The 26,308-nt window shown below is 45.7% G+C and overlaps 1 protein-coding gene and 1 long non-coding RNA gene across 2 annotated transcripts in view; one reads left to right on the top strand and one right to left on the bottom strand.

The window, feature by feature from the left end:
* Positions 1-310: 310 nt before the first annotated feature.
* The window catches only part of EXT1 (exostosin glycosyltransferase 1), a 287,137-nt gene continuing 261,139 nt past the window's right edge, over positions 311-26,308 (top strand). The window contains exon 1 of the mRNA XM_043601631.1: positions 311-2,109. Within this exon, the coding sequence (XP_043457566.1) occupies positions 1,148-2,109 (962 nt within the window). The 5' untranslated portion in view covers positions 311-1,147. The remainder of the gene's footprint in view (positions 2,110-26,308) is intronic.
* Positions 14,818-25,154, bottom strand: LOC122495741. The gene is made up of 2 exons (XR_006300550.1): positions 20,461-25,154; positions 14,818-20,223 (listed from the first exon to the last, which is right to left on the bottom strand). It is a non-coding gene; the product is annotated as an uncharacterized LOC122495741 (long non-coding RNA).

The raw sequence follows: 26,308 nt of genomic DNA, 5'->3' as shown, positions 1-26,308 counted from the left end.
CCCTGCCTCGCCGGCGGCCGCGCGCCCTCGGGCGCCTCTGGGCGGCGCTGGCTCCCGGCGTGGCGGCTGCAGGCGCTGCGGCCCAGGCCCGCGTACCGGCCCGGGCGTCCTCTGGGCCGCGGGGCTCGCACCGGGCCGCCCCGCGCTCCGCCCGCCGACCGCGGCCGAGGCGCCCCAGGCTCCCCGCGCCCCCGCGCCCCCGCGCCGCGCCGGCGCCTCTGCCGGCGGCCGGGGGTTATGAATGGGCGCAGCGGAAGCACCGCCCCCCCCGGACGTGACGCTCGGCCAATGGAAGCGCGGGCTGCGTGGATGGATGAGGTCAGCGCTGTCGTGTCGGGAATGGAATGTGTAAGTGTAACATTCAGAACCGGGTAACATTCGGCGACCGAACGCGGCGGTCGGCGGCGATCGCGCGGGGGCCTGCGAAGCGCCGCTCGGGGCCGGCACTGCCCGCGGGGAGGACGCGCCGCCGCCGTCACCCAGCGCCGCCGCCGCCGCCTCCAGCCGGGCCGCCGCGCGTCCCGGGGGCCGGCCCCGCGAGCGCAGGAGTAAACACCGCCGGAGTCTTGGAGCCGCTGCAGAAGGGAATAAAGAGAGATGCAGGGATTTGTGAGGTTACGGCGCCCCAGCTGCAAGATGCACTAGCCGGCTGAACCCGGGGATCGGCTGACTTGTTGGAACCGGAGTGCTCTGCACGGGAGTGTGGATGAGTTGAAGTTGCTTTCCCGGGGCTCGTTTTCCACGCTGCCGAGAGGAATCCGAGAGGCAAGGAAATCACTTCGTCTTGCCATTGATTGGGCATCGGGAGCTTTTTTTTTCCCCCCTCTCTTTCTTTTCCTCCGTCTTGTTGCATGCAAGAAAATTACAGTCCGCTGCTCGCCCGCCCGGGGTGAGAAATATTCAGCCCCGCTTTCTCCCGTCCATTGTGCAACCCAAAGATGAAAGACCGAAGGGGAGAAAGTTAAAGAAATCGCCCACATGCGCTGGATCAGTCCACGGCTTGGGGAAAGGCATCCAGAGAAGGTGGGAGCGGAGAGTTTGAAGTCTTTACAGGCGGGAAGATGGCGGACTGGAGCTGAAAGTGTTGATTGGGAAACTTGGGTGATTCTTGTGTTTATTTACAATCCTCTTGACCCAGGCAGGACACATGCAGGCCAAAAAACGCTATTTCATCCTGCTCTCAGCTGGCTCTTGTCTCGCCCTTTTGTTTTATTTCGGAGGCTTGCAGTTTAGGGCATCAAGGAGCCACAGCCGGAGAGAAGAGCACAGCGGTCGGAATGGCTTGCACCACCCGAGTCCGGATCATTTCTGGCCCCGCTTCCCGGACGCTCTGCGCCCCTTCGTTCCTTGGGATCAATTGGAAAACGAGGATTCCAGCGTGCACATATCCCCCCGGCAGAAGCGAGACGCCAACTCGAGCATCTACAAAGGCAAGAAGTGCCGCATGGAGTCCTGCTTCGATTTCACCCTTTGCAAGAAAAACGGCTTCAAAGTCTACGTGTACCCGCAGCAAAAAGGGGAGAAAATCGCCGAAAGTTACCAAAACATTCTAGCGGCCATCGAGGGCTCCAGGTTCTACACCTCGGACCCCAGCCAGGCGTGCCTCTTTGTCCTGAGTCTGGATACTTTAGACAGAGACCAGCTGTCACCTCAGTATGTGCACAATTTGAGATCCAAAGTGCAGAGTCTCCACTTGTGGAACAATGGTAGGAATCATTTAATTTTTAATTTATATTCCGGCACTTGGCCTGACTACACCGAGGACGTGGGGTTTGACATCGGCCAGGCGATGCTGGCCAAAGCCAGCATCAGTACTGAAAACTTCCGACCCAACTTTGATGTTTCCATCCCCCTCTTTTCTAAGGATCATCCCAGGACAGGAGGGGAGAGGGGGTTTTTGAAGTTTAACACCATCCCTCCTCTCAGGAAGTATATGCTGGTATTCAAGGGGAAGAGGTACCTGACAGGGATAGGGTCAGACACCAGGAATGCCTTATATCACGTCCATAACGGGGAGGACGTGGTGCTCCTCACCACCTGCAAGCATGGCAAAGACTGGCAAAAGCACAAGGATTCTCGCTGTGACCGAGACAACACGGAGTATGAGAAGTAAGTGGCTCGGCTGGCGGGCCTCTGCCGGTCACCCTGGGCCCTGCCCACCTGGGCCAGGTGTGAGGTTGGGGGATGGGGCGCGGCCGAGGGGCCCTCTCTCAGCCTGGGACTGAGCAGCCTGGTTCTGGCGTGTGGCTAGGAGCTGGGGACCCAGAGTTGGATCTCCTCCGGCCAACGGAAAAGCCCGGAGCACTTTCGTGGGCCAAGTAGGCGCCCGTGTCTCCCTCTTGCTTGGAAACCCTTCAGGGCCATGTGTCTCCTATGAAAGGTGTGGGTTTGCTCCAAGTTTGGAGACCGCTTCTTTAGTGGGTGCGGGAGGGTGTTTGTGAGGAGGTCTAGGGACCCCGAAGAGGCTGTAAATCCACCCACAGTCTGGAGACCTTCCATCCCAAGATTGATGCTTTATTTGTTTTTCTCACGGGGGGGGGGGGGGGGGGGGACCTGTTTTCCCCGGGGATTTCCCAGCCTCCAGTTGTCAAATTTCTGTAAGCCTTGAATTTGTGTTAGCGCTGCAAGTGTTTTAATTTTAGCTACTAAACTTTCAGTGCCTGTCTCTCCCCTACCCTCCGGGGCATTGGCCTCTGTGAAGGGATACCTCAAGCTGATCTAGGCCTGTGATCTTTCTTTCTTTCATTCATTCACTCATTCACTCATTCATTCATTCATGTGTATGTTTGTATCCTGTCTCCTTCCTAGGGAGAAGCTGTTTTTAAAATCTGGGCCTCAGCCCCACTGCTGTAAACTCCAGTTGCTAATTTAGATTTTCCTTTCCCTTTTGTCTTTATCATTTGCATGTAAATCGGAGACTTACTCTTTGAATGGGCATGAGATGCCTCCTTACCCTCAGTAGTGAGGCAAGTTTTGTCTAGTTGCTAAGTAACTGAGTTGGATACTTTGTAGCCCTTCTTTCTCTTCCTTTTCCTTCCAGGAACAGTAACTGACACACGGGATTTGGGGGTCAAAGCTAGTTTCCACAAATCTGCTTTAACCTGAGCTTTGGCGGGCCAGTTCCCAAGTCGGTGGGGGTCGGAGCCCCAGACTCTCACTTGCATCTGGCTGTGAAAGAGTTAGTGAGCTCCTACAGTGCATTTCCACGTTACGCCAGTTAAAAACCCGAGCAGCCTTGTGCTACCCAGGGAAGGAAGGGGAACCTCTCAGCTGAGTACAAGAGGAACTGGCAGAGGTTGGCAGATTTTGCAATTGATTCATGAAATGCAGAATAGGGGAAACGCTTCGCAGACCTGATTGGCACAGGAAGGGCTACGGTGGGAAGCAGCCCTGAAAATGAAAGGTTTGATTGTTGTCTGTGGATTTCCTCAGACACTCAGGCCTCCGTAGGAGTGATTGGAAGGGAAATTAAAGTCCTCCTATCCTCGATCATAGACAGTGAAAAAGAAAGTATCAAACGCTCGAATTCCCCAACCCCCAACACCTCTTGCTTTCCAAGCATAAGAGAAAGCCCAAGGCTAGGGTCAATTATGAAATCTGTATTTCCCCCTTCTTCGGGGGCAGTTGTGTGTGGATGTTGGGTGCAATTGCAATGGATTAAAATTTTCTCACAAGGGAAACAAACTATGGTTAGTAATAAACTGCTTTGTTTCCACGACATTTACATTGACCTGTTCCTTTGGGTGCTTGTAAGAAAAAAATGCTTGTAGCCTTTCAGGAATTTCTTTGTCTGGCTTATGGTGGAGTAACTTGCAATGAAGTCCAACCCTTCAGTGTCTTCTAAAGCATTCTCACTGAATTTTGTGCAGGAGTCTCGGTGGTCCTCATTCTTCCAGAGTGGCTGGAGCTGAGTTCTCAGTTTAGGAAATCTGAATTGCACATTTCTTTGGGAAACACCCTCAATCCAATAGAACAATCATCTTCTTTACCTTCTTATTCCTCCAAATAAGTATTAAATCTCTACATTCTCCACTGAAGCTTTTTCTAGAGCTTGGCAATGAAGGAAGGAAGGGTTGGTTTCCTAGAACCTCTAATTTTTGCCAATTAAATGTAACTAATTTTTGACCTCTTTGGGATCGGGCCAGGAAATCTGACACCCACACTCTTGTTTTGGTTTATGTTTAGAGACCACAAGGGGTCAGGCCCTCAGGATTGGGTCTCATCTGAAAAGTGGCATTTAGTTAGGAAACCAAGTGTTTTGCTCTTTCTCCCGAGCAGGGATTTCTTTAGCAGAGGCACTTCTGGATGTTTTTCATGTTCCCCTTTTGCATACTTTCCAGCTCCAACCTTGCTCAGTAGGACGGGATGCTGCTGTGGAACGTTTATGTTCATTAGCCTGGTCTACCTGGAGTTTTAACTCCTTCCTCTCCCCGGATTGTCAGAACTCTTGATCACTGAGTAATAGTGCTTGCAAACATCATCGCCTTTTAGTGTTGCCTTTGAAACACATGCAGATAAAGACTGAGCCCTGAAACACCGTGAGAAATGCGCAGCCAGCAACTGCGTGTGGGGCTCAGAACGAAGAGCCGCTCCTTTGCTCTCTGTTGCTTTCTCTAAGTCTGTCATGCATATCTGACATGCAGAACTCAAATCCAATGCTAGTGTCCCTTCAGGGTTTTAGAGAAGGAAGTGGAAGTGAAGTTGGGTTGTCCAAGTCATGTAAGTCTGACTTCTTACTTAGGACTTTTGATTTGTCCCCTTGAACATCAGTTTATCCTTCTGTGGAATGGGCTTTTGACTGCTCCAGGAGAGCTGTACTCATTCATTTGGTGATGGCTTGTAAAAACACGATCAGTTTTCATCCACTTCTCTTCTTTATTAGCAAGTGCCTCTGAAAAGTCTTCGGTTTAATTTGCTCCCCAAGCAACTGACATAGAAGTTTGCTTTGGTCTTACGGGGTCAGATAATTAGATTGAAAATATATGGTATCATGGCCTAGCTAGGGTATGACAGAATATATATATAAGTGTATCAACTAAAAAAAGAAAAAAAATGGCCTTTAGTGAAATTGAGCCTCATGTGATGATAAAGGTTTAGTGCTAAGGGGTTGAGGACTTCCATCTCACCTGCACTTTTGTGAAAATCAGACATTTATTATTCAAAGTATAAAAGAAAGACACAGAATGAGGGGAAGTACTTTTTCTCCTGTCATAGCAATATTTTTGAGCGCCAGACTTCTAGGATTACATTAAAACATCCATCTTCACGACACCCATAATTAATTGTCATCAGTTACATACATTAACAGATGTCGATGATACTGGCTAAAACAAGTGGCTGCAGCGATTACATGATTCGTAGTGAAGCTTTAGAGAAATTCTGTTTCACTCCTTTGAGCTTCTCATGCATCCTTACAGGGCTCCTGTATTTCTTGCATGAACTTCGTAGTTCAAATCCCTTGAAAGGGCATTATTGTGAAGCTTCAAATTTGGCTTTCTGAAATAGAAGAAAGAGAAGGAAATGAGAGGTGGCTTCTATCTTTGACCCCTCCAAGGAAAGCAGTGGCGAATATTTTAAGCAGCTCTTCTGGGAACAGGCAGGATTTTGTGCAGGCCTTTTTGATATCTTTCCCTGTGTCTGCTGAAGCTGTACCTCACAATCTTGGCATTTTTAAGAGTCTTGAAGCTAAGTGATCATTCAGCTTCCAGGATCCTCCTTTCACAGATGTGGAAACTGAGGGATGGAATGTTTCGGGGATTTGCTGTAAGTGATCATTCAGCTTCCAGGATCCTCCTTTCACAGATGTGGAAACTGAGGGATGGAATGTTTCGGGGATTTGCTGCAGGTTAAGAAACTGGTTAGTGGCAGGGGTGGGTGAATTTTCCCCCTTGACATACAGTGCTCCGTCTTCAATTACAGATATACTTGAAAGCCCTCCAGCCACTAGGAGAGCTTTACTGATGCTGTTCTTACGGGATTTCTCTTGGAATCCTCGGGGAAGCTGATGAAGACCTTGGACAAACTTTGAAAAAAGCCCTAGGAACTACATACATGCACAGCCTGTCACAGAATTTTCTGGGTGGATGCACAGCCACTGGTCAGGGCCTCCTCAGACTTCCAAATTCTTGCTGTAGGGCTCACCTTCTGTTTTTCATTGCTGCCTAAGGTGTAGGTGCCTGCAGCTGTTTTGCCTAAGTAGGAGGTTCTTGGACCTTGCATTTTGGACCTAAGGGATTTGGGGACTGGACTGTGACTTAACCTAACAGAGAAGCAGAATACAGATGCAGTTATAGAAAAAGAAAATGTGCACAACAAGTAGTCTTTGTAAATGATTTATTTGTTTACTCCCCATCATCCCAAAGCGTATTAACAGACCCCTTGAGCAAGTTCATGAGCCAGCAGTGAACCTTAGGTGAATGCTTTCCTCCTCTGAAATGAAAGGTAGAAATTGTGCTTCTTGGGTTTTAAATGTAAAATATGAGTGCCTTCCCCCCTACTCACCACAGTTGTATGAGAGCACAAAAGCATTTCTAAAATAAACCATACAAGCACAGTTTAAAAATAAAGATAGGGAACATTATGCAAAATTATGAAATTGGCAAGTGTGTCTTCTGGTGCCATGGTTCTAGTTCTCTCTGCTCCCCTTTTCTTCCCTCCATCTGAACTTGCTTTCTGGAGAGGACCCAGGAGTCTCATTTACAAGGAATCCCCCAAATAAAGGTAGGGGTGCTGTGTGCTACATCTGGGGACGTTTGCATATTGATTGAGTCCCCTTCAACAAAGGACTTGGTTTAGAGTAGAATCTGACCTAAACTGGGATTCTGCAGGATTTTGTTATACAGCGAATGGCTTGCTCCTGAGGCTTGGACAGGCCAGACCGATGGGAGGCCACCTTTGGTGCTGCTGACTGAGCCAGCAGCTTTAGATGGCACAGACTTGGCAGAGGGGGAAGCTGTCACACCTTCCTCTGGTGATTGTTCTCTTTGTCTACAGACCTGTAGCTCTGCCTCCCCAGAAGACAGTGCTAGAAAGTCACCTTGAGTATGCTAATATCACTTCAAAGATTGCACTGGATGCGGCCTGGCTGCTTTGCTCACAACCATCTTGCAAGGTGTCTTGTGGGGCCATTTTACAGATGTGTAAACTGAGACCACACGTGGCACAGCTCATAAGTGGCTGAACTGAGACCACAAAGCCAGGTGTTCTGGCCCCGGTTCTCCGGTTCTCACTGAGGCCTGCTGCTGCCTCTGCACAGCTGCTCAGGGTGAACCAGGTCAGGCTAAGTGGTCACTGGATTCTGCAGTCTCCTGAGCGTGTTCCATGTGCAAACGTGAACACCGGGCTCATGTGTCCGTGAGCCTAGTGACTAATTGCTTTCCCTTGGAGGCTCTTCCACTTGTGACCACATTCTTTTAATAAACAGGGACTCCCTCAAAACTGCGAGATTTGTTGAATGCCTGTTATTTGAGCCTTTCAACAACGGTGTGAGGTGGGTTAAATCCCCATTTTAGAGATTAGAATGCAGGCCGGAGAGGGGAGAGTAAGGTGCCCAGAGTCACATGTGGTGAGTCAATGGTGGCGTTCTAACCGGGGGTCGTGGATTCCCAAGTCCGTTCTTTTTTCCTCTACAAAATGATACCACCTTAAAGGATCTAATGAAATTTCTACCTTATGCTATTTATTATGTTTCTTATGTTATTTATTAGTGAGTGTAGTGTGATCCAGGTATTGGTGGATTTCTTATGTTATTTATTAGTGAGTGTAGTGTGATCCAGGTATTGGTGGATCTTATCTTTGTTTCCACTGCTTTTTAAAAACACATGTTTCCCAAGGAGAAAATTTGGCTCAGGGATGTGATCAAGGTGGCCCCTAATTTTGACATTTAAGCATTGAACTCCTTAAACCCTTCCCATAAAAGCAGATTCTGCTTTTAGTTCTCTCCTAGAGATCTTCCAAAAAAGAAAAAAAAAAAAAGCGAGGAAAAGGGACAAAAGGGACTTTGCCCTCACCAATAAAGTGCAGGGTTTCCCTTTCTAGTTGTAAGTGAACTGTGAGATGGCACAGCACTGACTGTCGCCCTAGGTAAACAGCATGTTCCAGTGGAAATGGGAGACCCAACGGAAGATTCCATTTGTGAAAGAAATGCACCACACCACTGCTTCCGGGTCCTCAGGCTCCGTGAAGAAGAGCAGTGCTTAAGATATTATAAAAGTCAGGGGTGCCTGGGTGGCTCAGTCAGTTAAGCATCCAACTCCGGCTCAGGTCATGATCTCGTGGCCCAGTCCGTGGGTTCGAGCCCCGCGTCGGCCTCTGTGCTGACAGCTCAGAGCCTGGAGCCTGCTTCAAATTCCGTCTCCTTCTCTCTCTGTCCCTCCCCTATTCTCGCTCTGTCTCTCTCTCTCTCTCTCTCAAAAATAAATAAACATTAAAAAAAATTTATAAAAAAATATTATAAAAGTTACCGAGTGCCTTTGTGGAAAATTGGGAAAATAGAGAAGATATAAACCTGCAAACAAATTCCTTCTCTAATCCCCTTGACAAGAGCTTCCTGTTAGGGAAAGTAACCACTATGATCAAGCTTCAGTGTAGCTGGCCTGTGAGCATACACGCCTTTACGAGGGTATCATTGTACCTCTCAGGTCCAAGTGCTTCATATAGATATGTTAGTTACTATTTAATTAATAGGAAACAAATCATGAATTCCACACATTTTCCTTAAGTGCCTTGTTTGTGCCAGACGTGCAGGGGTTGGAGCTAGGGCTGTAGCCTCGAACAAACCACTGGACTCTCCTTCCCATTCCGGTCCGTCGGTCTTGAAGTCAGACTTCAGATGTTTTTTGCATGTTGCTTTTCTCTTTACATTATCCAAGAACATTTTCCACTTCTACTAAGTAGGAAAATCCTATTAAAATATTAAAATCGGGTGTTAATGGCTGCCTGAGGTTTTTCACTAACCTGTAGCTGGTGCCATTTACATTTTCTTAAGAGATTGGTTGTTGATTATTTCTCATTTTTATTATTACAAATAAGAGTTTTTTTAGTGTTGGTTTTTTTATTATTATAATTGTTATTGTTTATCATAAGTAAGTCTGTGGTGAATTTCACTGTTGTATTCGTCTCCCCCCCCGCCCCCCCCCCCCCCCCCCCCCCCCCCCCCCCCCCCCCCCCCCCCCCCCGTGAGGTCTCTCAGAAAACATGGCAGAACTTCCTCTCCCCAAAACCCCCCAACCCAGTCTTTTTGAGAGGAACAGCTATTTTTGAGGGGAGGCTGTGCACCCATTTAGTGAAGTAGCCATCATTAAATGGCTGCCTAGATAAACATTTGTAGGTGTTAATTGGTCCTGCAGGGGGTCTTTGAAGCTCCCACAGCTTCTGCTCCCTTTGAAGTTTTGTTTTTGCTGGAGCCAGAAACCTAGGGGAGCCTCTCACTGAGCAGGCGCCCTCAGACTGCCTTCTCCTCACAGCCTTCCCTCAGGCCTGACCTGAGTAGATGTCATTCTCTCAGCGAACAGTATCACTTCGTCAGAGCCCTGTTTGTATTTCCTCCTTATTATTTGTATATTATTGTTGACTCCACGGTGCCTTGGAGGTGGATTGGGGCATCCACTTAAGGTCTGGACTCCTCAGTGCAAACGAGGCCCTCATCCAAGTGATTTAAAAACCAAGACTGAAAACAAAGCTGGCCACCAGTTTACGACTAGTTCCGTTCAGGGCCTTCTCTGCATCGTAACTGCTTTGAACAGCAGTGGGATTTGTGGGGATACAGGGCCTCATTTTGTGTGCCTTCTAGTCTTCTTGGAGAACCTTTAGAAGACAGCCTGTGACCCCAGACCGAGGAAGGAAGTGACCCCCACAGATTCATGGATGAGGTGCTCACCCTCTGCCTCAGTTTCCATATCTGCGAGTGGAGACCCTAACACTTGCCTCACAGGGTCGTTAAGGGGTTCAGATGAGGCAGTGTGTATGAACCTTCCTTGTAAATGCTAGTGTGTTCTGCAGGGTGGTGTTATTACTAAAAACCATCTTCCTGCCATTTTCTAATCAACTGTAGTGGTTTGCTTAGTTTCATCACTTGGGTTTTCTTTTTTTCTTTTTTAGTTTTTTTAAGTTTATTTATTTTTGAGAGAGTGAGAGATGGAGCAAATGGGGGAGGGGCGTGGGGGGGGGGGGAGAGAGAGAGAGAGAGAGAGAGAGAGAGAGAGAGAGAGAGAGAATGAATATCCCAGTCTGCTGACTGTCAGCACAGAGCCCAGTGCAGGGCTTGAACTCATGAACCACGAGGTCATGACCTGAGCCAAAACCAGGAGTTGGACGCTTCACCGACTGAGCCACCCAGGTGCCCCATCACTTGGCTTTCCTTAACTAAGTCCCAGAAATAACTCTGCTCCTCTTTTCCTTGGCACCTAATCCCCAAGAAATGGTGGTAGGCACCCTGGAAACATAGCTACTGTGTCTGTGGACTGTGGAAAGACCTACACAGGGCCTTCAAGCCGCAGCCTACAGGTGGCATGGGGCAGGGACAGGGTGGTGTCTGGGGCCATCAGGCCCTTCCTTGACTCCACCTTCCCCAAGTTCCCTGGTGGGCTGTTCCAAGAATACAGGTTACCTTTCTGCAGTTGACTTGTGCGCCCTCACCGGCCGAGGGTGACATTTGTGAGGGACCCGTCGTAAGAATGGAGCTGAGCTACTCAGTAACCTCCCTGGGCTGGTTTGGCAGGCCCTTAGGTTGCCAAAAGCAGAAAATTACTCAGGTCACTTTAAGCCACAGGATTTATTTGAGGGGACGTGGAACAGACACTCGTCTGGAACTGCTCCAGGAGGTTCTCAGAACTCAGCAGAATACCCTTCTTCCCACTCTGCACCTTGATATCTCCCTTGGCCAGCACCCCTGTTCCTGTGTGTGTCTGCCAGCTACTGCCCTGTCTTTCCTGAAAACTCTTGTCCAGGCCCGGGAGGAAACCAGGCTGGTTGGCTTTACTGGCCATTGTTACTCCTTCTGGGGAGAGCCGTTCACAGTTGGCCACATCTCGGGTATGGTGGTGATCTCATCAGTTAAAAGACTGCCCCGCCACTTTGCCGCTCTAGATTTAAGTGGCCATCCTTTTGCAAAGAACAGCCTAAAGTTGCTTCCTGGAACAGGGGACTGTGGTTAGGGGAAGTTGGTGGTGGCAGGCACTGTTGAAGCCATATCCTGTTGGCATGACATATTTGAGCCCAGATGATGACGGCGATAATGGCAAGAGCAACTAATCCTTCTTGAGAGTGTACTGTGTGCCTGGTGATGGGCCGTATCTCCTTCAGTCTTTATGCCCACCCAGCAGGAAGATACGCATTTTGGATGCCTAACCGAGACAGAGGGTCTCTGTGAGTCACTGACCTGAGAGCGCACACCTGGGATGTGACCCAGGCCCGCCCGGCTGCTGAACCCGCCTTCTTTCCCACGGCTCCTTACTGCTTCTGCACAGCTGGACTTGATGTCAGAAAGACCACATCCTCACCCACAACAGTGTGATCGATTATCCCTTGGACTTGCCCCCTAGTATTTATTTAATCTTACTTTAGAGAGACAATTCTAACCAGTTTGGCAGTCTGGTTTCTCAGCCCACAGTAGATTAGAAGCAGTAAAATGGAAAAAGAGGGGGATTCTTGCAGACAGATCTAGGAGGACGGGACAGCCAGCGATGTGAACATGAGGAAGCAGGCCAGGGAGTTATATACCGTAATGCCCAGAAGAAGGAGAGAAGCACTACAGTTGGAGAACAGCTGGCTCAGTGCCCGAGACAGTGTCCTAGAGACTGTGCGGGAGTGTCCCTGTAAGCCCCACCGCCTAGTGCCACGCCTGTCACAGGCATGGCTGCTTTAAATATCCGATGAACGACACTGTGGGCCATCGTTTATGTTCGCCGTCCTTTGTTAAAGAAAGTAGAGGAACAAGTAGTGCGTTTTATAACTTTTTCTTTTAACCCTGACGGTTAAAAGCAAAGTGTTTTGCTGCTCCTAAGAGTAAGTTCTCCATTTGAAAATGTGTCTACCAAGCCTAGGAAGTTCCCCCCGGGCTCTAGATACATGGGGTGCCCTCGGAATTAGCATTGAATTTCTGGGTGTTTGTTGCTAACTCAGATTTCTTGGGGTTTATGACACATATCAGTACTTTAAAGTTATGAGAAATGAAAAGTTTCCTGGTATTGCGGTGTGGGCTTGTGACGCTAGCTACTCTTGATTGACTAATACCCAGAGTGACTTGGGCCGTGGGCTCAGGTGAGAGAGTGGCCCCGGGCCAGTGCTGGCCGGCTTGCCCCAGGTGTGGCACATAGAGGTTGGAGATTGGAGAAGGGAGGTGCCCATGAGAGGAGAGGAGGCATGAAGTGTGTGGCTGAGGGGTCGTCCTGGCGGGCGTGTCAGAGCACGTGACGTCAGCTTGCTTTGCCTTTTCCCCGCAGCCAGGGGTGCCCGGGATGGGCACTGATGGGTGGAGGTATAACATGGATTTCACGCTTCCTGCATGTGGTCTGGCACCCTGACAGGTTGGTGGAAATCACCACAGCTACGACCTGCCACCACCCTAGCTGGACTTGCCTTGGAGGCTTCTCCTAGTTTGACGTGATATCAAGGTGGGGTTGGTCCAGCTCTGCCTGCCTGTCCTGCAGCCAGCCCATGGCAGAGCCCCTTTCCTCCTCCTCCCTCTCCCCACATGCCCTTTTCTGTCCTTCTTGGAAAGCTCTCCCCGTGCTCCATTTTTTCTTCTTCTACAGTTACTTCCTGATGCCTCAGATTTGGTCAGATTCTCCTGGTATGTGCTCTAACAGAACGTGTAATACTTGGCTGCACCTACCGTTTTATGCTCATTTAACTATTTGTTTTTCTCTTTTCTTAGTAGATTGTACAGGCCCTGAGGGGAGGATTCGTGTTGGTTTTTCAGTAATGTACTCAACAGATATTCATTAAGCACCTACTGCAGGCACAAGGATTCAACATTGCGCCAAACATCCCCGCCCTCTCGGCGCTCCCCCTCTAGTGGCTGGAGGCTGGCAGCTGCCGGCGATGGCATGTATTAGAAGGTGCCAGACGGCTGCAGAGAGAAGCAGCACATGGCAGGGAGTAAGGCAGTGGATCTCAGCCTGGGTAGTTTCTGGAAATGGGGCCTGGGCTTTACTTGTGGCCAGACTGTAGGGACGAAGTTCTAGGTTTTTAAAAAGCTCTCACCAGGTGATTTGGGGGCACCATGCAAATGGGGGTGAGGGAAGGTTCTGCAGTGTTAAATACGGAGGGGAAGGAAAGCCTCGTTAGGAAGGGCCATTGAGCTCAGTGGCCCTTACATTTCCACATCCTAGCACTGTGCCTGACCCACCCATACCAGGCACTCAGTTCTGGCTGGGTAAGTGAAAACAACTTACATTTATTTAACTGATGGAAACGTTACCACCGCTGACTGTGTATTCAAAGTACGGATTCTCTAGACGCCAGGATCTGGTTTACGGGACAGACCTTCCCATGTGCCCTCCGGGTTCATTGAATCACTTGTTGATTCACCCAGAATTTCTTTTCATTTCGTTTTTTTTTTTTTTTAACTAAAAAAAAATATGTTTTATATATATTTTTAAGTAATCTCTACACCCAATGTGGGACTCAAACTCACGACCCTGAGATCAAGAGTCACACGCTCTACCGACTGAGCCAGCCAGACGCCTGTTTCATTTTCATTTTCAAGGGGATGTTTCTATCAATAAACTTTTTAACCCTAAGGTAGTTTCTCTCTCTTTTTTCTTTTTCTTTTTCTTTTTCTCTTTCTTTCTTTCTTCTCTTTCTCTTTCTCTTTCTTTTTCTCTTTCTCTTTCTCTTTCTCTTTTTCTCCCATTCTGTTGGGTAAGTGTGTTAGTGAAACCAAATTAAAATGAATTGAGCGGGTTTGCTGCATAATATGAATCTAAATAATTTATTGTTATACGAGAAGCCGTTATGGTCTTTTTATTATTTAATTTTAACAGTCTGTAGATATTGAGACTTTTTGTTCCTCCTTAACTGCAATTTTTCTCCGAAATGGTTGGTCAGGTATAACTTTTGGCTTGTGTTTTTCGCTCAGGTTACTTCCAAATTCTGTTAACTGATATTGAAGCATTGCCTTAGAGTATATAATAGCATAGTGCTTAATTGAGCCATCAGGCTTCTAATGAATTCATACTGAGATTTATCATTTAATTAAAGAGCAAAGGGGAGAAAAAGCAAAGGGAAAGGTGTATGATTGTTTCTCCCACTGGCCTCCATTTCCTGCGTTTACAGTCTCCTGGTTTGTGTTAGCTTGTGTGTGCAGTGTCGTGTACAAGTGCTGCAGGTGTAGAGAGAAATAAAATGGAAGACGCACTGTATCACAGTTACTTCTAATAGGTCTCAAAAATTGATTCAGCCTTGGTGGCAATCATATGGCCCTTGATTACATATGAATTATGTTTCATGTTTTTACAAAGCTTGGTGAGGTCACTCACCAAAATTATTGCTAGATCTGAATATCTAAGCCAATCTGAAGACCTAATCACAGGGAATCTCATACTGAAATGCTTTTGCTTTACTGAGAGGTGGAGAATAAATTTTTCTTGAAAACACCATTTCTTATATGCTACATGGCTCCTTTAAAATTCACACTGCCTTAAAAAAGCTACCTGTAAGCAACACCTTTCATGATAACTGCACTTTTAAGTATGCAAGTGTAATGTTGCCAACCTGTAAATGTAGGGCAGTCTTTTATTGATTCAAAGAGTGGAAATGTATAATATTTTCTGTATTTAGGTTGGAGAGTTATATTACATGTTTTTTTTTAAAAAAAAAATGAACAGTATTTTGCGTTAAGATAAAATTTAGGTACCTCTCTGTTTGGTATAGTATAGTTTAAAGGCTTGTAATGATATTTCCCTGTGCTTCGTTTAGATTTAGCCGTGTCTAAGAAGTAACCCAAGTAGGACAAAAGAGGCCAAAAAGATTAAATATCAAAATAAATCCTTCTTTAAACCAATATATAATTGACATTTAACATTGTATTGATTTTAGGTGTACAGCATAATGATTTGATACATAACAGTTTTTTTCTTGTGATGAGAGTTTTTAAGATCTTTCTTAGAAGCTTTCCAGTATATGATACATTCTTATTAACCATAGTCAACATGCTGTGTATTGCATCCTCGGGACTTACTTATCTTACAACTGGAAGTTTATACCTTTAGCCCCCTTTTACCCATTTTGCCTATCTCCCACCTCTTGTCTGTGGCAACCATCAATCTGTTCTCCATATCTATGTTTGGTTTGTTTTAGATTCTGCATAGAAGTGAGACCATACAGTATTTGTCTTTCTCTGACTTATTTCAGTTAACGTAATGCTCTCAAGGTCCTTTCGTATTGTTACAAATTGCAGGATTTTCTTCTTTTTTTAGGACTGAATAATATTCCATTGTGTATCTATCCCACATTTTCTTTATCCATTCATACGTGAATGGGCACGTAGGTTGTTTTCATGTCTTGACTGTTGTAAATAATGCTATCAGAATAAATCTTCAATTTTTATAAAAATAAGTCAAGAAATGAATATCCTTAAATTCAAAATACAAAGTACATATTCTCTGGGAGTACTCGTGACTGTTGAGCCTCCTTGGGCCTCAGTCTCCCTCATCCAGTTTTCTTGCACGGAGACTTATGAGCTCATGGCTGATTGCAACTTCTGTACACATACATTTGTGTCCGTATGTCTGTCATATGTTTGTCTGAGGATGGTGTTCAGTCATGGTACCAGATAGTTTTGTCTGGAAGACAGAGCCATAAGATCATGGAAATAACCTTAAAGATTCAGTGTAACTCTTGCATTATACAGATAAGGAAATAGAGACCCAGGGAAGTTGGGCAACTTGCCCAAGGTCACGTAGCCAGTGTCGTAGCCAGTGGTGACAGAATCCGAAATGGAACACGCATCTCTTGACTTCCAGCCAAGTGTCACATGGAGATTATACACGTGGGCTCTGGAGAGTAGTGGCTTGATTTCCAGTGGTGGCTCTGCCACTGTGAAACCTTGGGCAACTTTCTTCTCTGCGTCTGTTTTTTCACTGGTAAAATGGGGAAAATAATAGTCCCCACCTCATAGTGTTACTATGAGGATTAAATGAGTAACGTTACGCATTGTGCTTCCAATGGTATTTGGTACATAGTAAGGGCTCAGTCAATAACCACTCTTAACCATTGCCTTTAATCTGATCCATTAAAACATGTTACACTGTGTATCATTTCAGACTTAGCGTTTGTGTGTGTTTATCATTGCTTTCATTGCATTTCTTTTATTTGACCTATCTGTTTATAGCTCATTATAATTGTAGTGCGCAATATGATACAGCAGCTTGCCAGTCATATAGGTGCTCAAGGTGGTTTGGCAGGTGCCCAGAATTCCAACCACCTGTTCTAACTGTTGCCAACATACGATAGATTTTCATCTCCAGGAAGGTGTTCAACCAAGAGTCCGAATCATTAGCATGACTCTGTGTCTTTAAAAAAATTCTCCTTTTACAGAAGTGTTATGTTTCCTACTGGTTCTGTGCAGCTGAGCAATCACATGGGTCTTCCTGTCCCTGCCTCTTGGAAATGCATTAAAACAGTGGCAGATGTACCAGTGGGATCACCTGAAATGACTTTCCGGGATAAACCTGGGCGAGATGGAGAAGATAAAACTAGTTTTTCTTCGCCAGCAATTCTGTGATCCCATCACTGTGCAGTACATAGCAAGTCAGGAAGCGTTAACAAGGAATACCTCTCTACTCTCCACAATCTGCATGGCTATTAACAATCAGTGGCTTTTCCTTTAGGATGGCCTTAGCAGCAGTAACAGTGCCTGTCCTCTAACTGTAGTTGGGGTGAACATTAGGGAGGAAATTTTAGCCGGTGTTTGGAAGATCTAGGTGGCGGGGGGTGTTCAGGCACAGCATAAGTTACATTTTCATCCTTTCTGCAAGGGGACCCAGCTGCAGTAATGCACAAACATATCATAAGAGCTTTTCCAAAATACCAGTTTTGCCACCAAACCCAGATGTGATCTGCTTCCTACTGGATTCCACACGGTAGCAGCCCTCGCCGTGATTGGGATATACCACCAGTGAAATCCTGTCTCTCGGAGCTTCATCATATCAGAACAAATGAACAAACATGTTAGAACGGCATTATATCCTTGTGGTAAATCACAGAATCACAGAGGGTTCTCTAATGTCAGCTCTTGGAAAAGGGACTCTGCGTATGGTTCACTAAGGGTAAGTGAAGTAAGGGTATATACACAGGAAGCAGTGTATATATTTTATTCACAAGGTTGACTATAGGTATTTGTAATTGTCTGTGGAATAAATATTCAAACTCTAAAAGTTTTTTTTCTGGAAACATTCCTGAGTCAGGTGTCGGATATTATTTTCTGCCAAGAGTCAAGGTGCTATTTTTTAAAAATACTACTTTTTTCATCCCACCCCTTCCCTTTCTTTGTCCCAAAGTCTTCTTATCTCTTCTCCACAAAGTAAAAATGGCCTTTCTTTCTCCTGGTAAGCTGACTTGTAGATTCAGGTAGCAGATTGATAAGAATACCATATTGTATTTTCAGTGAACTCATTTCATTAGATGAGGTGAATTAATTGGATTTTTTTGACATGTCTCTGAAAGTCTAAAATACTCGCTTTTGGAACTCCGGGGTATCATGGCTTGGACGTTTTCTCAGTTTGCTCCTATTCAGGACCTGGTACAAGACCTGTCATTTGAGGCTGTCATTTGAGTTCCCCTTGGGGGTATAGAAGTGGTCTAGCGAATTTTCGGAGAGCAGAACATAAATCAGCCCGCTACTTAGCCTGCCCTTCAGTCCCGGGCATTGTCTGGTCATCACCAACCTCATCAGCAGAAGCCTGGATGAAGCATTTCTCTGTCCACACAGGGCAGGTGAGATGATAATCTAAGGGACTCTCTGGAGTTTTTCTACCCGCCACCCCCATCCTCTCACCCTGTGTAATTTTAGGGATCTGGGCATGCAGGCTTTGAGGGTCCTTCTTCTGTCCTGTCATGACAGGGCCCAGAGAAACTCTAGAAGTTAGGCTGAGGCAGTTTTAAACCTCAGATCATTCTGCCTTGCCTTGCAATTACTTAGTTCTTGTCTCTCTAGCTTTCTGTGCCTTCCTGGGGAAAGCTGGCCCCTCTTCTGTACCCTAGGGTTTACCCACCCCTGCAGTAGTTTGCTCGACGGTGCCTCCTATATCTGATTAGCTCGCCGTCCTCCTTTCTTTAGTCTAGAAATTCCTGAACCAAAACAGATGGAGGAAAGGCTATGGTACATTCTAGAATTCTTCATCTTTTAAAGTTTTTTTTAGTGTATGTCTTTTTCAAGTACAGATCAAGAGGGCCAGACCAATATATGTACGTATATTTTGGGATCAAAGTATACAGCACCTCCTTTCACGGTGGAAAAATGTAGCCAATAGGCTCTTTCTTTCCACCATTTGTCTCCAAATACCTTTTAATCACAAAGTTACTGGGACATTTCACACTTTATATTCTACTTGCATTCAAAGTCCATTGTAAGTTATGAGTCTGTAGAAGTCAGATTTAAGTCAGGTCACAGTCTTGAATGTCAGTCAGCTGAGAGAGAACAGACATGGTGTGTATTTCTTTAGAATCTGTTCCCCTGGCATCAGCACAGTGCTGAGCATGCAGTAGGTCCTCGAGAAATACTTGCCAATCGATTGTCTTTTGGTCATGGTGGCCTGTGGTACAGAATAGAAGACTTTGGAACTGAATTATCAGGATCCTTTAATTTTGTTTGGAATCAGCAACCCAGAGGGGATGTTGAATAGGGAAGTGTGGTTAGAAGAATTCCTCCTTCCTGCTCTCCCCCTTGAGGTGTGAAATTAGAGATTCACCGACATCACACGATGATTTGCAGCTTTGGAATAAGCTGTGTCTTTGTCATTTTAGCTGTGAGTGGGTTCCCGATCATAACTCTGTAATATCCCTAAATGCCCGCTTTATGGAGCCTGAACTGCACTGTATGGTGTGGGACAGGCCTCGGTTCTTGGCTAGCTATGGTTTCTGTCGCTCCGAAGCTTGCTTCCTTTTGAGAAGCAGGCTGACATTGCAGAGATCCATTGCAGAGAATTGTGGTGGATCCAGGCTACCCCACGGCGGAAGGGCCCTCTCTGTCTGTCCCTTGGTGCTCTGACTGCCCCCCTCCAAGGAAGGCAGCCACCGTGCTGTTGGGAACCGCGGCTCGCTCCCTGCCGGCGGCTGCCGAATGGTTACAACAGCCTGCCCCGCTCGGCCAGCCGCCAGCCGCTCGGGGGGAAGCGTCTCTCCTGGGCTCTCACCCTGTAGCTCCAGCCTTCCTGTGGAGGCACAGGGGTACAGTTCTGTGGCCCTCTCTGCCAGGGACATGGTTTCCTACAAGCTGGCTTTGGCTTCCAAGGCTCGTCCCCAGGCCACTTCATTCTTTTTTACAGGCTTTCAGTTGGCCCTTCTCTGCGGAGCAGCACCTGGCACCTCCCACTCCCACCCACGAGGATGGATTTTTTACCACTCCTCTTTTTCCTTAGGTCCTCTCCAGCTGTACCAGGGAGCCACCAGAGGCATTTGCGGCCTTTCTGAAAGCTCCCCACCCAGCCGGAGTCACCCCACTTACTTTGTGCCTCTTCCTTCTCATTCCTTTTTTTTCCTTCGTAAAAATTTTATTATTTTTTATTATTTATTTTTTAAAATTTATGTATTTTGAGAGAGAGAGAGAGCGAGAGCGAGAGCATGTATGTGGATAAGAGGCAGAGAGAGAGAGAATCCCAAGCAGACTCTGCACTGTCAGTGCAGAGCCCCACACCAGGCTCGAACCCACAGGGAGATCATGACCTGAGCCAACATCCAGAGTCAGATGCTTAACCAGCTGAGCCATCCAGGCTCCCCTCATTACTTTGCCTTTCAATAACTGACTCTCCCTCCCTCCTGGGAAGGTTTGTGCTTGCATGCACACGCAAGGGCAGGTGCACACACACTCACTCTTCTCGACCCCTTGCTGTCCCTCATCCTACGTCAGGCCTCCTCGGGCCATTCAAGTCAAGCTGTTCTCACTTCTAACAATTCTCATCTTGGAGACTCAATTTTACATTTAACCTTGAAGATACAGCCACCCAAGAGTTACAGCACAAACCGCAATCTGGTGATGTTTTGGGGAAAAAAATTCTTTTAAAACTCAGATTGCAGGGGCGCCTGGGTGGCTCAGTCGGTTGAGCGTCCGACGTCAGCTCAGGTCACGATCTCGCGGTCCGTGAGTTCGAGCCCCGCGTCAGGCTCTGGGCTGATGGCTCAGAGCCTGGAGCCTGCTTCCGATTCTGTGTCTCCCTCTCTCTCTGCCCCTCCCCCGTTCATGCTCTGTCTCTCTCTGTCTCAAAATAAATAAAACGTTAAAAAAAAAATTAAAAAAAAAACCTCAGATTGCAGATGGGAGCAATAATACTTGAGCATTGTTCAAAGTTCAAATATTACAGAAAGTGAAAGTTTACCTACACTATGTCTCCCATTCACCTATTTACTAGAACATATATATATATGTTCTCTTTTCTAATTTCTTTTTTTAATCACTTCATTATATATCAAGCATCATTCCATGTCATACATATAGATGTCTCACTTTATTTTAACAGCTGAAACTATTCTGTTGTGAAAATAATCCTTTGGTTAGATTATAATAGAATGTAAAATGGCATTTGACTCCTGATCACAGTCTGTCTTCCTGTATATTCACCCCCAGTTCCTTAGTCAGAATGAGGAGTAGCCCCAAGCTGTTTTTTTTGTTTATTTGTTTGCTGATAGCAAAATGAGTTTTTTGGAGGGATCACTAGTTTAAATGCTTTGTTTTCTCAGTTTCCCACAACTGTTTAAAAATCTATTTTAAAGGCTAAAAAAAACCCTTAGGATTTTAATCGCTTTTTTTAAATATAAAAATCATAAACAGGTTAGGGTGCCTGGGTGGCTCAGTCAGTTAAGCATCTGACTTTAGCTCAGGTCATGATCTCATGGTTCATGGGTTCGAGCCCCACATCGAGCTCTGTGCTGGCAGCTCAGAGCCTGGAGCCTGCTTTGGATTCTGTGACTCCCTCTCTCTGCCCCTCTCCTGCTTGCATTCTCTGTCTCTCAAAAACGAATAAATGTGAAAAAAAATTTTTTTTCAAATCATAAACAGTTTATTTTTTCCATTTAAGCAAGAGACCACGGTCCACTAATTGAAAAGACTTAGTCTCCTGTGGAGGGAAAATTGAGTGAAAGCTTTGCCTCAGTCAGGACAACCCAGAGGTTCAGAATCACAGGTCTTAGAAGTTGAGGGGTGCCTGGGTGGCTCAGTCGGTTGAGCGGCCGACTTCGGCTCAGGTCACGATCTCGCGGTCCGTGAGTTCGAGCCCCGCGTCGGGCTCTGTGCTGACAGCTCGGAGCCTGGGGCTTGTTTCGGATTCTGTGTCTCCCTCTCTCTGACCCTCCCCCATTCATGCTCTGTCTCTTTCTGTCTCAAAAATAAATAAACATTAAAAAAAAATTTTAAAAAAAGAAAAAAGTTGGGGTGTAACCCCTGTCAGTAAGCATGACCGGGAAAAGGTTTGTTGATATTCTTTGTGGAAAGTTGGTTGCCAGGTACAACTACAAACTCTTCCACCTTTCTTCACACGGTGCAGTCAAACTGTTTCTTGTCTGCTTGGCACTGGTGTCTGCAAACCAGGACTGGTGGGATGGTACGGCTCTGGGCCCGAGGCAGCGAGTAGGGCTCACTCGGACTTTATCAAAAGCGAAGAAGGAAACAGAAGTAAAGGGGGAGAAAAGTAACAGAAGAATACCACATTTCCTCATCTGGGGACTAACATGCTGGGTGCTGGATTTTCACTTTCCGATTAGAACTGACAGTTGAACAGATATGATTTGTTTCTGAGGTTGTGTGTCCATTGCTGCAAGAATAATATAGACAGGAAGAAACTGTCAGATTGTAGTGTGACTGTTCTTTTCTCTGTCCCTGCCCCCCTGAGCTTTTTTTTTTCTCTTTCCTTTCCTTCTCTTCTCTTCCCTTCCCTTTTTCTTTCTTTCTTTCTTTCTTTCTTTCTTTCTTTCTTTCTTTCTTTCTTTCTTTCTCTCCTTTTTTGTTTTTAAGCATGGCTGTATTAATCAGACAGCTACTGTTTGACATGTCCTTCTGTGGTAAGTGTTTGCAGATCAAGTCTGCCAGAAATCACCATGTCAGAAAGAACCATGCCAGAAATCACTTTGCATTTTTCTGATGTAGCAGAAATGAACCTGGTTCATTCCATCTCAACAGCTTTACCCAAAGGGCTCAGAATGGACCAGACTGATTTCATAAAGGAAGGCTAACGTGGGGTCTGGTTCAAATGGGTGCCATTAAAACAGCTAGATTTTTTTTTTTCTTCTCACCTCCAGGTTTTATATTTCCATGAACGTTGGCCTTAATTTTCCCCAAACGAGTCTGTGAATAACCTTGTTTGAGTATCCCTTGCTGGTTTTAGCTCCCAGGTAATAAGCCTGGGAATGTCCGCTTTCTCAGCTCAGCAGGAAAAGAAGGGGTATTCCACTATTGTGTTCGATACATTTACTTTCTACCTGCTGGCTTCAAACAGTATTAATTTTTATGTGCTCATTGTGCATTGTGTTTAATTAAAAGCAGTTCTATTCGCAGAGGTACTTGTAGGATTTTTTTTTTCCCCCTGAAATGAATAAAACAAATAGGCATCTGGTATTTGTTTTGTATAACACAATCCCCATAAAATGAAGAGTAATAAAACATAATTATCTGTAAAGGCTTGTTTTATAAGCCTGAGAATGGGCTTGTTTCTACCAGGTTTTTAAATTCTACTTACACGATAAAGAATCTCTTTGTACCTGAATCCGTAAGAGCAGTAACAACAAAAGCTTCCCAATTACACGTGTGAATTCAACTTACCTTTTATTAAACAAATGGGTTTTTTTTCTGTTATAGTGTGTACGATAAAAGTTTGTCATCACATTTCTTTTACACAAACACATTAGGTTGATGGCAGTTTCTATATTCTGTTCAGCCGGTATAGCTTTATTTCTGATTGTTCCCTTTAATTTTGTAGTCACTTGTTGGATTTTTTTTGGTCTCAGACCACTCCGTGGATTCTGAACCCTTGCGGAAAAGTACACATCAAACTTTTGCATATGTTTTTATGAGATTTGGGGACATTCTGATCCTTGGTTAAAGACCCCTGCTAATGTCTGCTGATGACTTTGAAAAGTGTGCTGATAATCTGAAGCTAGGGTTTTAGCTTTCGTGCATGGATATCTGATGGAATAAATTTGGTTTTGGAGCATTGGATTTAATTTCAGGGTTGGGCACCTTTCTAGGAATGGAGGAATCCTCTCATCTGAGGAAAAAAAAAAAACATTCAGAATGTGGGAAGTATAAAAATTATTAATTCAGAGGTGGATTTACTGTCAGATTAGATGGCAGTGCCTACCTCCCTGGGGGCTCCTGTTCCCGAGACTGTTTTTATTGTTTCTATCCAGCGCTGGGCACGAGCCTTGAAGTGGCAAATCCATCCTCTGAGGGTGTGTGTCCGTTGCGGCAAGAATAAAAGGGGCAGTAACAAAATCATGCAGCGCAGTATTTCACGATGACAGTTTTATGTGGTTGTGTGATGTCGCGGAGTCTCGTATGTGGTATCGACCCTTTTCTTTAGAATCAAAGCACAGAGTTTTACTGGAGAAAGGAGGCTCTAGAAATAACAGAGTCTAACACAAAATTAAGCCCCTAAATAGTTCTCCCGTTCTGTCTACTATTATACTTAATTGCTTACAGGAAGTGAAAGTACATGTATGTAATATTTATATGCAGTTTGAGTAGTCATTTCTAATTTTAGAGTTCTAGCCCTTCTTTACACTATCCTATTGCGTTGAAATCGCACTGAAACATTCGTGTTATTATGAATGTGCGCTGAATTAAATAGACATAGCTACTTGATTTCTCCCTTCGTGTTGTCATCTGTTGGAGAATGAATAGCTTAAAATAAGAGCATCAGTTCCTCATCCAAAGGGAGGCTGAATATTCCAATTCTAGATCAGCAGTCACTTTGTGTGCTTTATTCGAAATACCATTTTTGAACATACTTGGCAACTTAAAGTGCCCAATTAAAAAGAACTGTAGAGAGAGGAAGTCTGTGGATGTGCAATTAGTCCTTAGGACTGGGGGCATTTCCTTAATGTATGGAAGTCACTGGACACAATAGCTTTATGTCAGGTACTTAGAATAGAAGACATTTTCAGGATTATTTCTGTACCCTTGCTCCTAAACCGGTTTACCTAAAGAGACTCCCAAGTCCATCAAAATACTGGTCGTGGTGGTGGTGTGAAAAATATTTGGTGGTACGCTCTCTCGTACAATTTTAGGCAATTGATAACTACAACTAGCCACGTAAGTGACAATCTTTATTACACAAGAGTGCCTACGTTCTCGGACTCTATTCTATTGCGTTGGCCACCTCCTCCCAGCTCTTATTTTCTTTTATTTAATTTTATGTTTTTCAAGAGGTGAGGGTTAGCTGCCAGAGAATTTGCCAGATACTGTGCTACCCCTTACTACAAAATGAAGCCCTCGTGAGGAGAGCCCAGTGAGCTGTATATGCTGAGACTATTTTTAGTATTTATGGTAGAAAGACCAAAAACACTAAGCACTTAATGGCTTTCCTTACTTACAAGTCAGCTTCATCTAAGGGGCATTGCTCTTGTATTTTTCTGGTGCTTGAAATATTCCTTTAAAATAGATTATCGGGGAGGAAACGCAGGGCCACAAGATTTGTTGGTGGTGAAAATGCAGAATGGATAAAGCTTTCCGTTTTTAGTGCTGTGCACCAAAAAGAAAAAAAAATGTTCATTTTATTTAAGTGAAAGCACTGCTTTTTGTCTGAGCCAATTCATACACATGTAACATAGGTGAGTGTGTGTGAGCATTGGGTAATCCCAATTCTATAACAGAAGCATCCCGTTAAAGTTGGCAGTAGAGTGAGGGTCTACTTAAGTGAATTATTTTTCCCTAGTGACTTCTGTAGAAATAGTGTTGTCTTCCACCGGGCTGTGAATGTAATATGTTTTCATGTAAGACTACCAAGAAAAAAGAAGAGAAAGGAGAAATCCTTTCAATACCGTAAATCTAAAGGAAGCAGTTTCTGACGAAGCTTCTAATGACACTCAAAATATGGCCTGTCACAGGTAAGCGAGAGTATATGGCATTAATAACAGAATGCAGTACACAGTCGGGTCACAGCTCTGAGAATGGTACTTCTTCCCATCGTCCCCTCGGGAGAGAGGAGTCCCCGAGGTTTTAGCACGTAGGTTATTTTAACAGTCTCAGCAGCCTTGTCTCCCTACCTGTATACACTTGACGTCCAAGTTTTGTTTTGATAACTTAAATATAGAAGTTGAAAATACCTCTTTCTAAACATTGTGTCCTCCCTCTTCACCAATTTGCGACAGCATCTGTGCACAGAGGAGTGTTAGCCATGATAGTTAATGCTTAACCATCAAAACATCCACACCTCTGAAGCAACAAAGTCTTACGCACCCCAGTTCCTTTCAGTTATCAGCTATTGGGAGGCAGCATGGACTGTCGACGGAGCTGTGCTTTGGGCCCCCTCCCCAGATGCCTGACACGCATTAAGCACCATCTGTGTCAGGAAGGCGCGGTGCTTCACACGCACTCTTTCTTCTCATCCTTGCAAAAGCCCCACGACCTCATTTTACAGATGAGGACAGTGAGGCACAGACTTGTTAAAGGACTTGCCTGGAGTCACTCAAAGAGTAAGAGGCAGAGCTGGCATCTGCCCTCAGCTGAGCTGGAACTTTGGAACCTGGACACTTACCTCCTGCCGTGCCCTGGGTATGTGCCCGGGCTGTGCTTGCAGAATCACCCAGGGACTCACCAAAACACTGATGACTGTGGACTCAGCATCTTGAGGACCTGGGCCCCGGGCATTGTGTCTTGAAGGTTCACAAGTGACTCTGATGCTGTCACGCAAGCCTGACAGCGACGGAATCCTGTCACCTCCGTGGCTCGGTTTCTCGCTCGGTTGTTGAGCTGCTGACCGATCTCATCCTCACAGTCTTCAAGCCTGCATTCCAGTGAGGGAAATGCGTGCGCGCACAACCAGACCTGAGCAAGATGCATTCCGACGAGTGCCGCGGCGGTGTCTTAGTCTGTTCTGGCTGCTATGACAAAATGCCGCAGACTGGTGGCTTCTAAACACCAGACGTGAATTTCTCCCGG

Source organism: Prionailurus bengalensis, chromosome F2 (genome assembly GCF_016509475.1).
Source record: "Prionailurus bengalensis isolate Pbe53 chromosome F2, Fcat_Pben_1.1_paternal_pri, whole genome shotgun sequence".
Lineage (NCBI taxonomy): Eukaryota > Metazoa > Chordata > Mammalia > Carnivora > Felidae > Prionailurus > Prionailurus bengalensis.
This window is presented reverse-complemented; position numbering and strand designations above follow the sequence as displayed.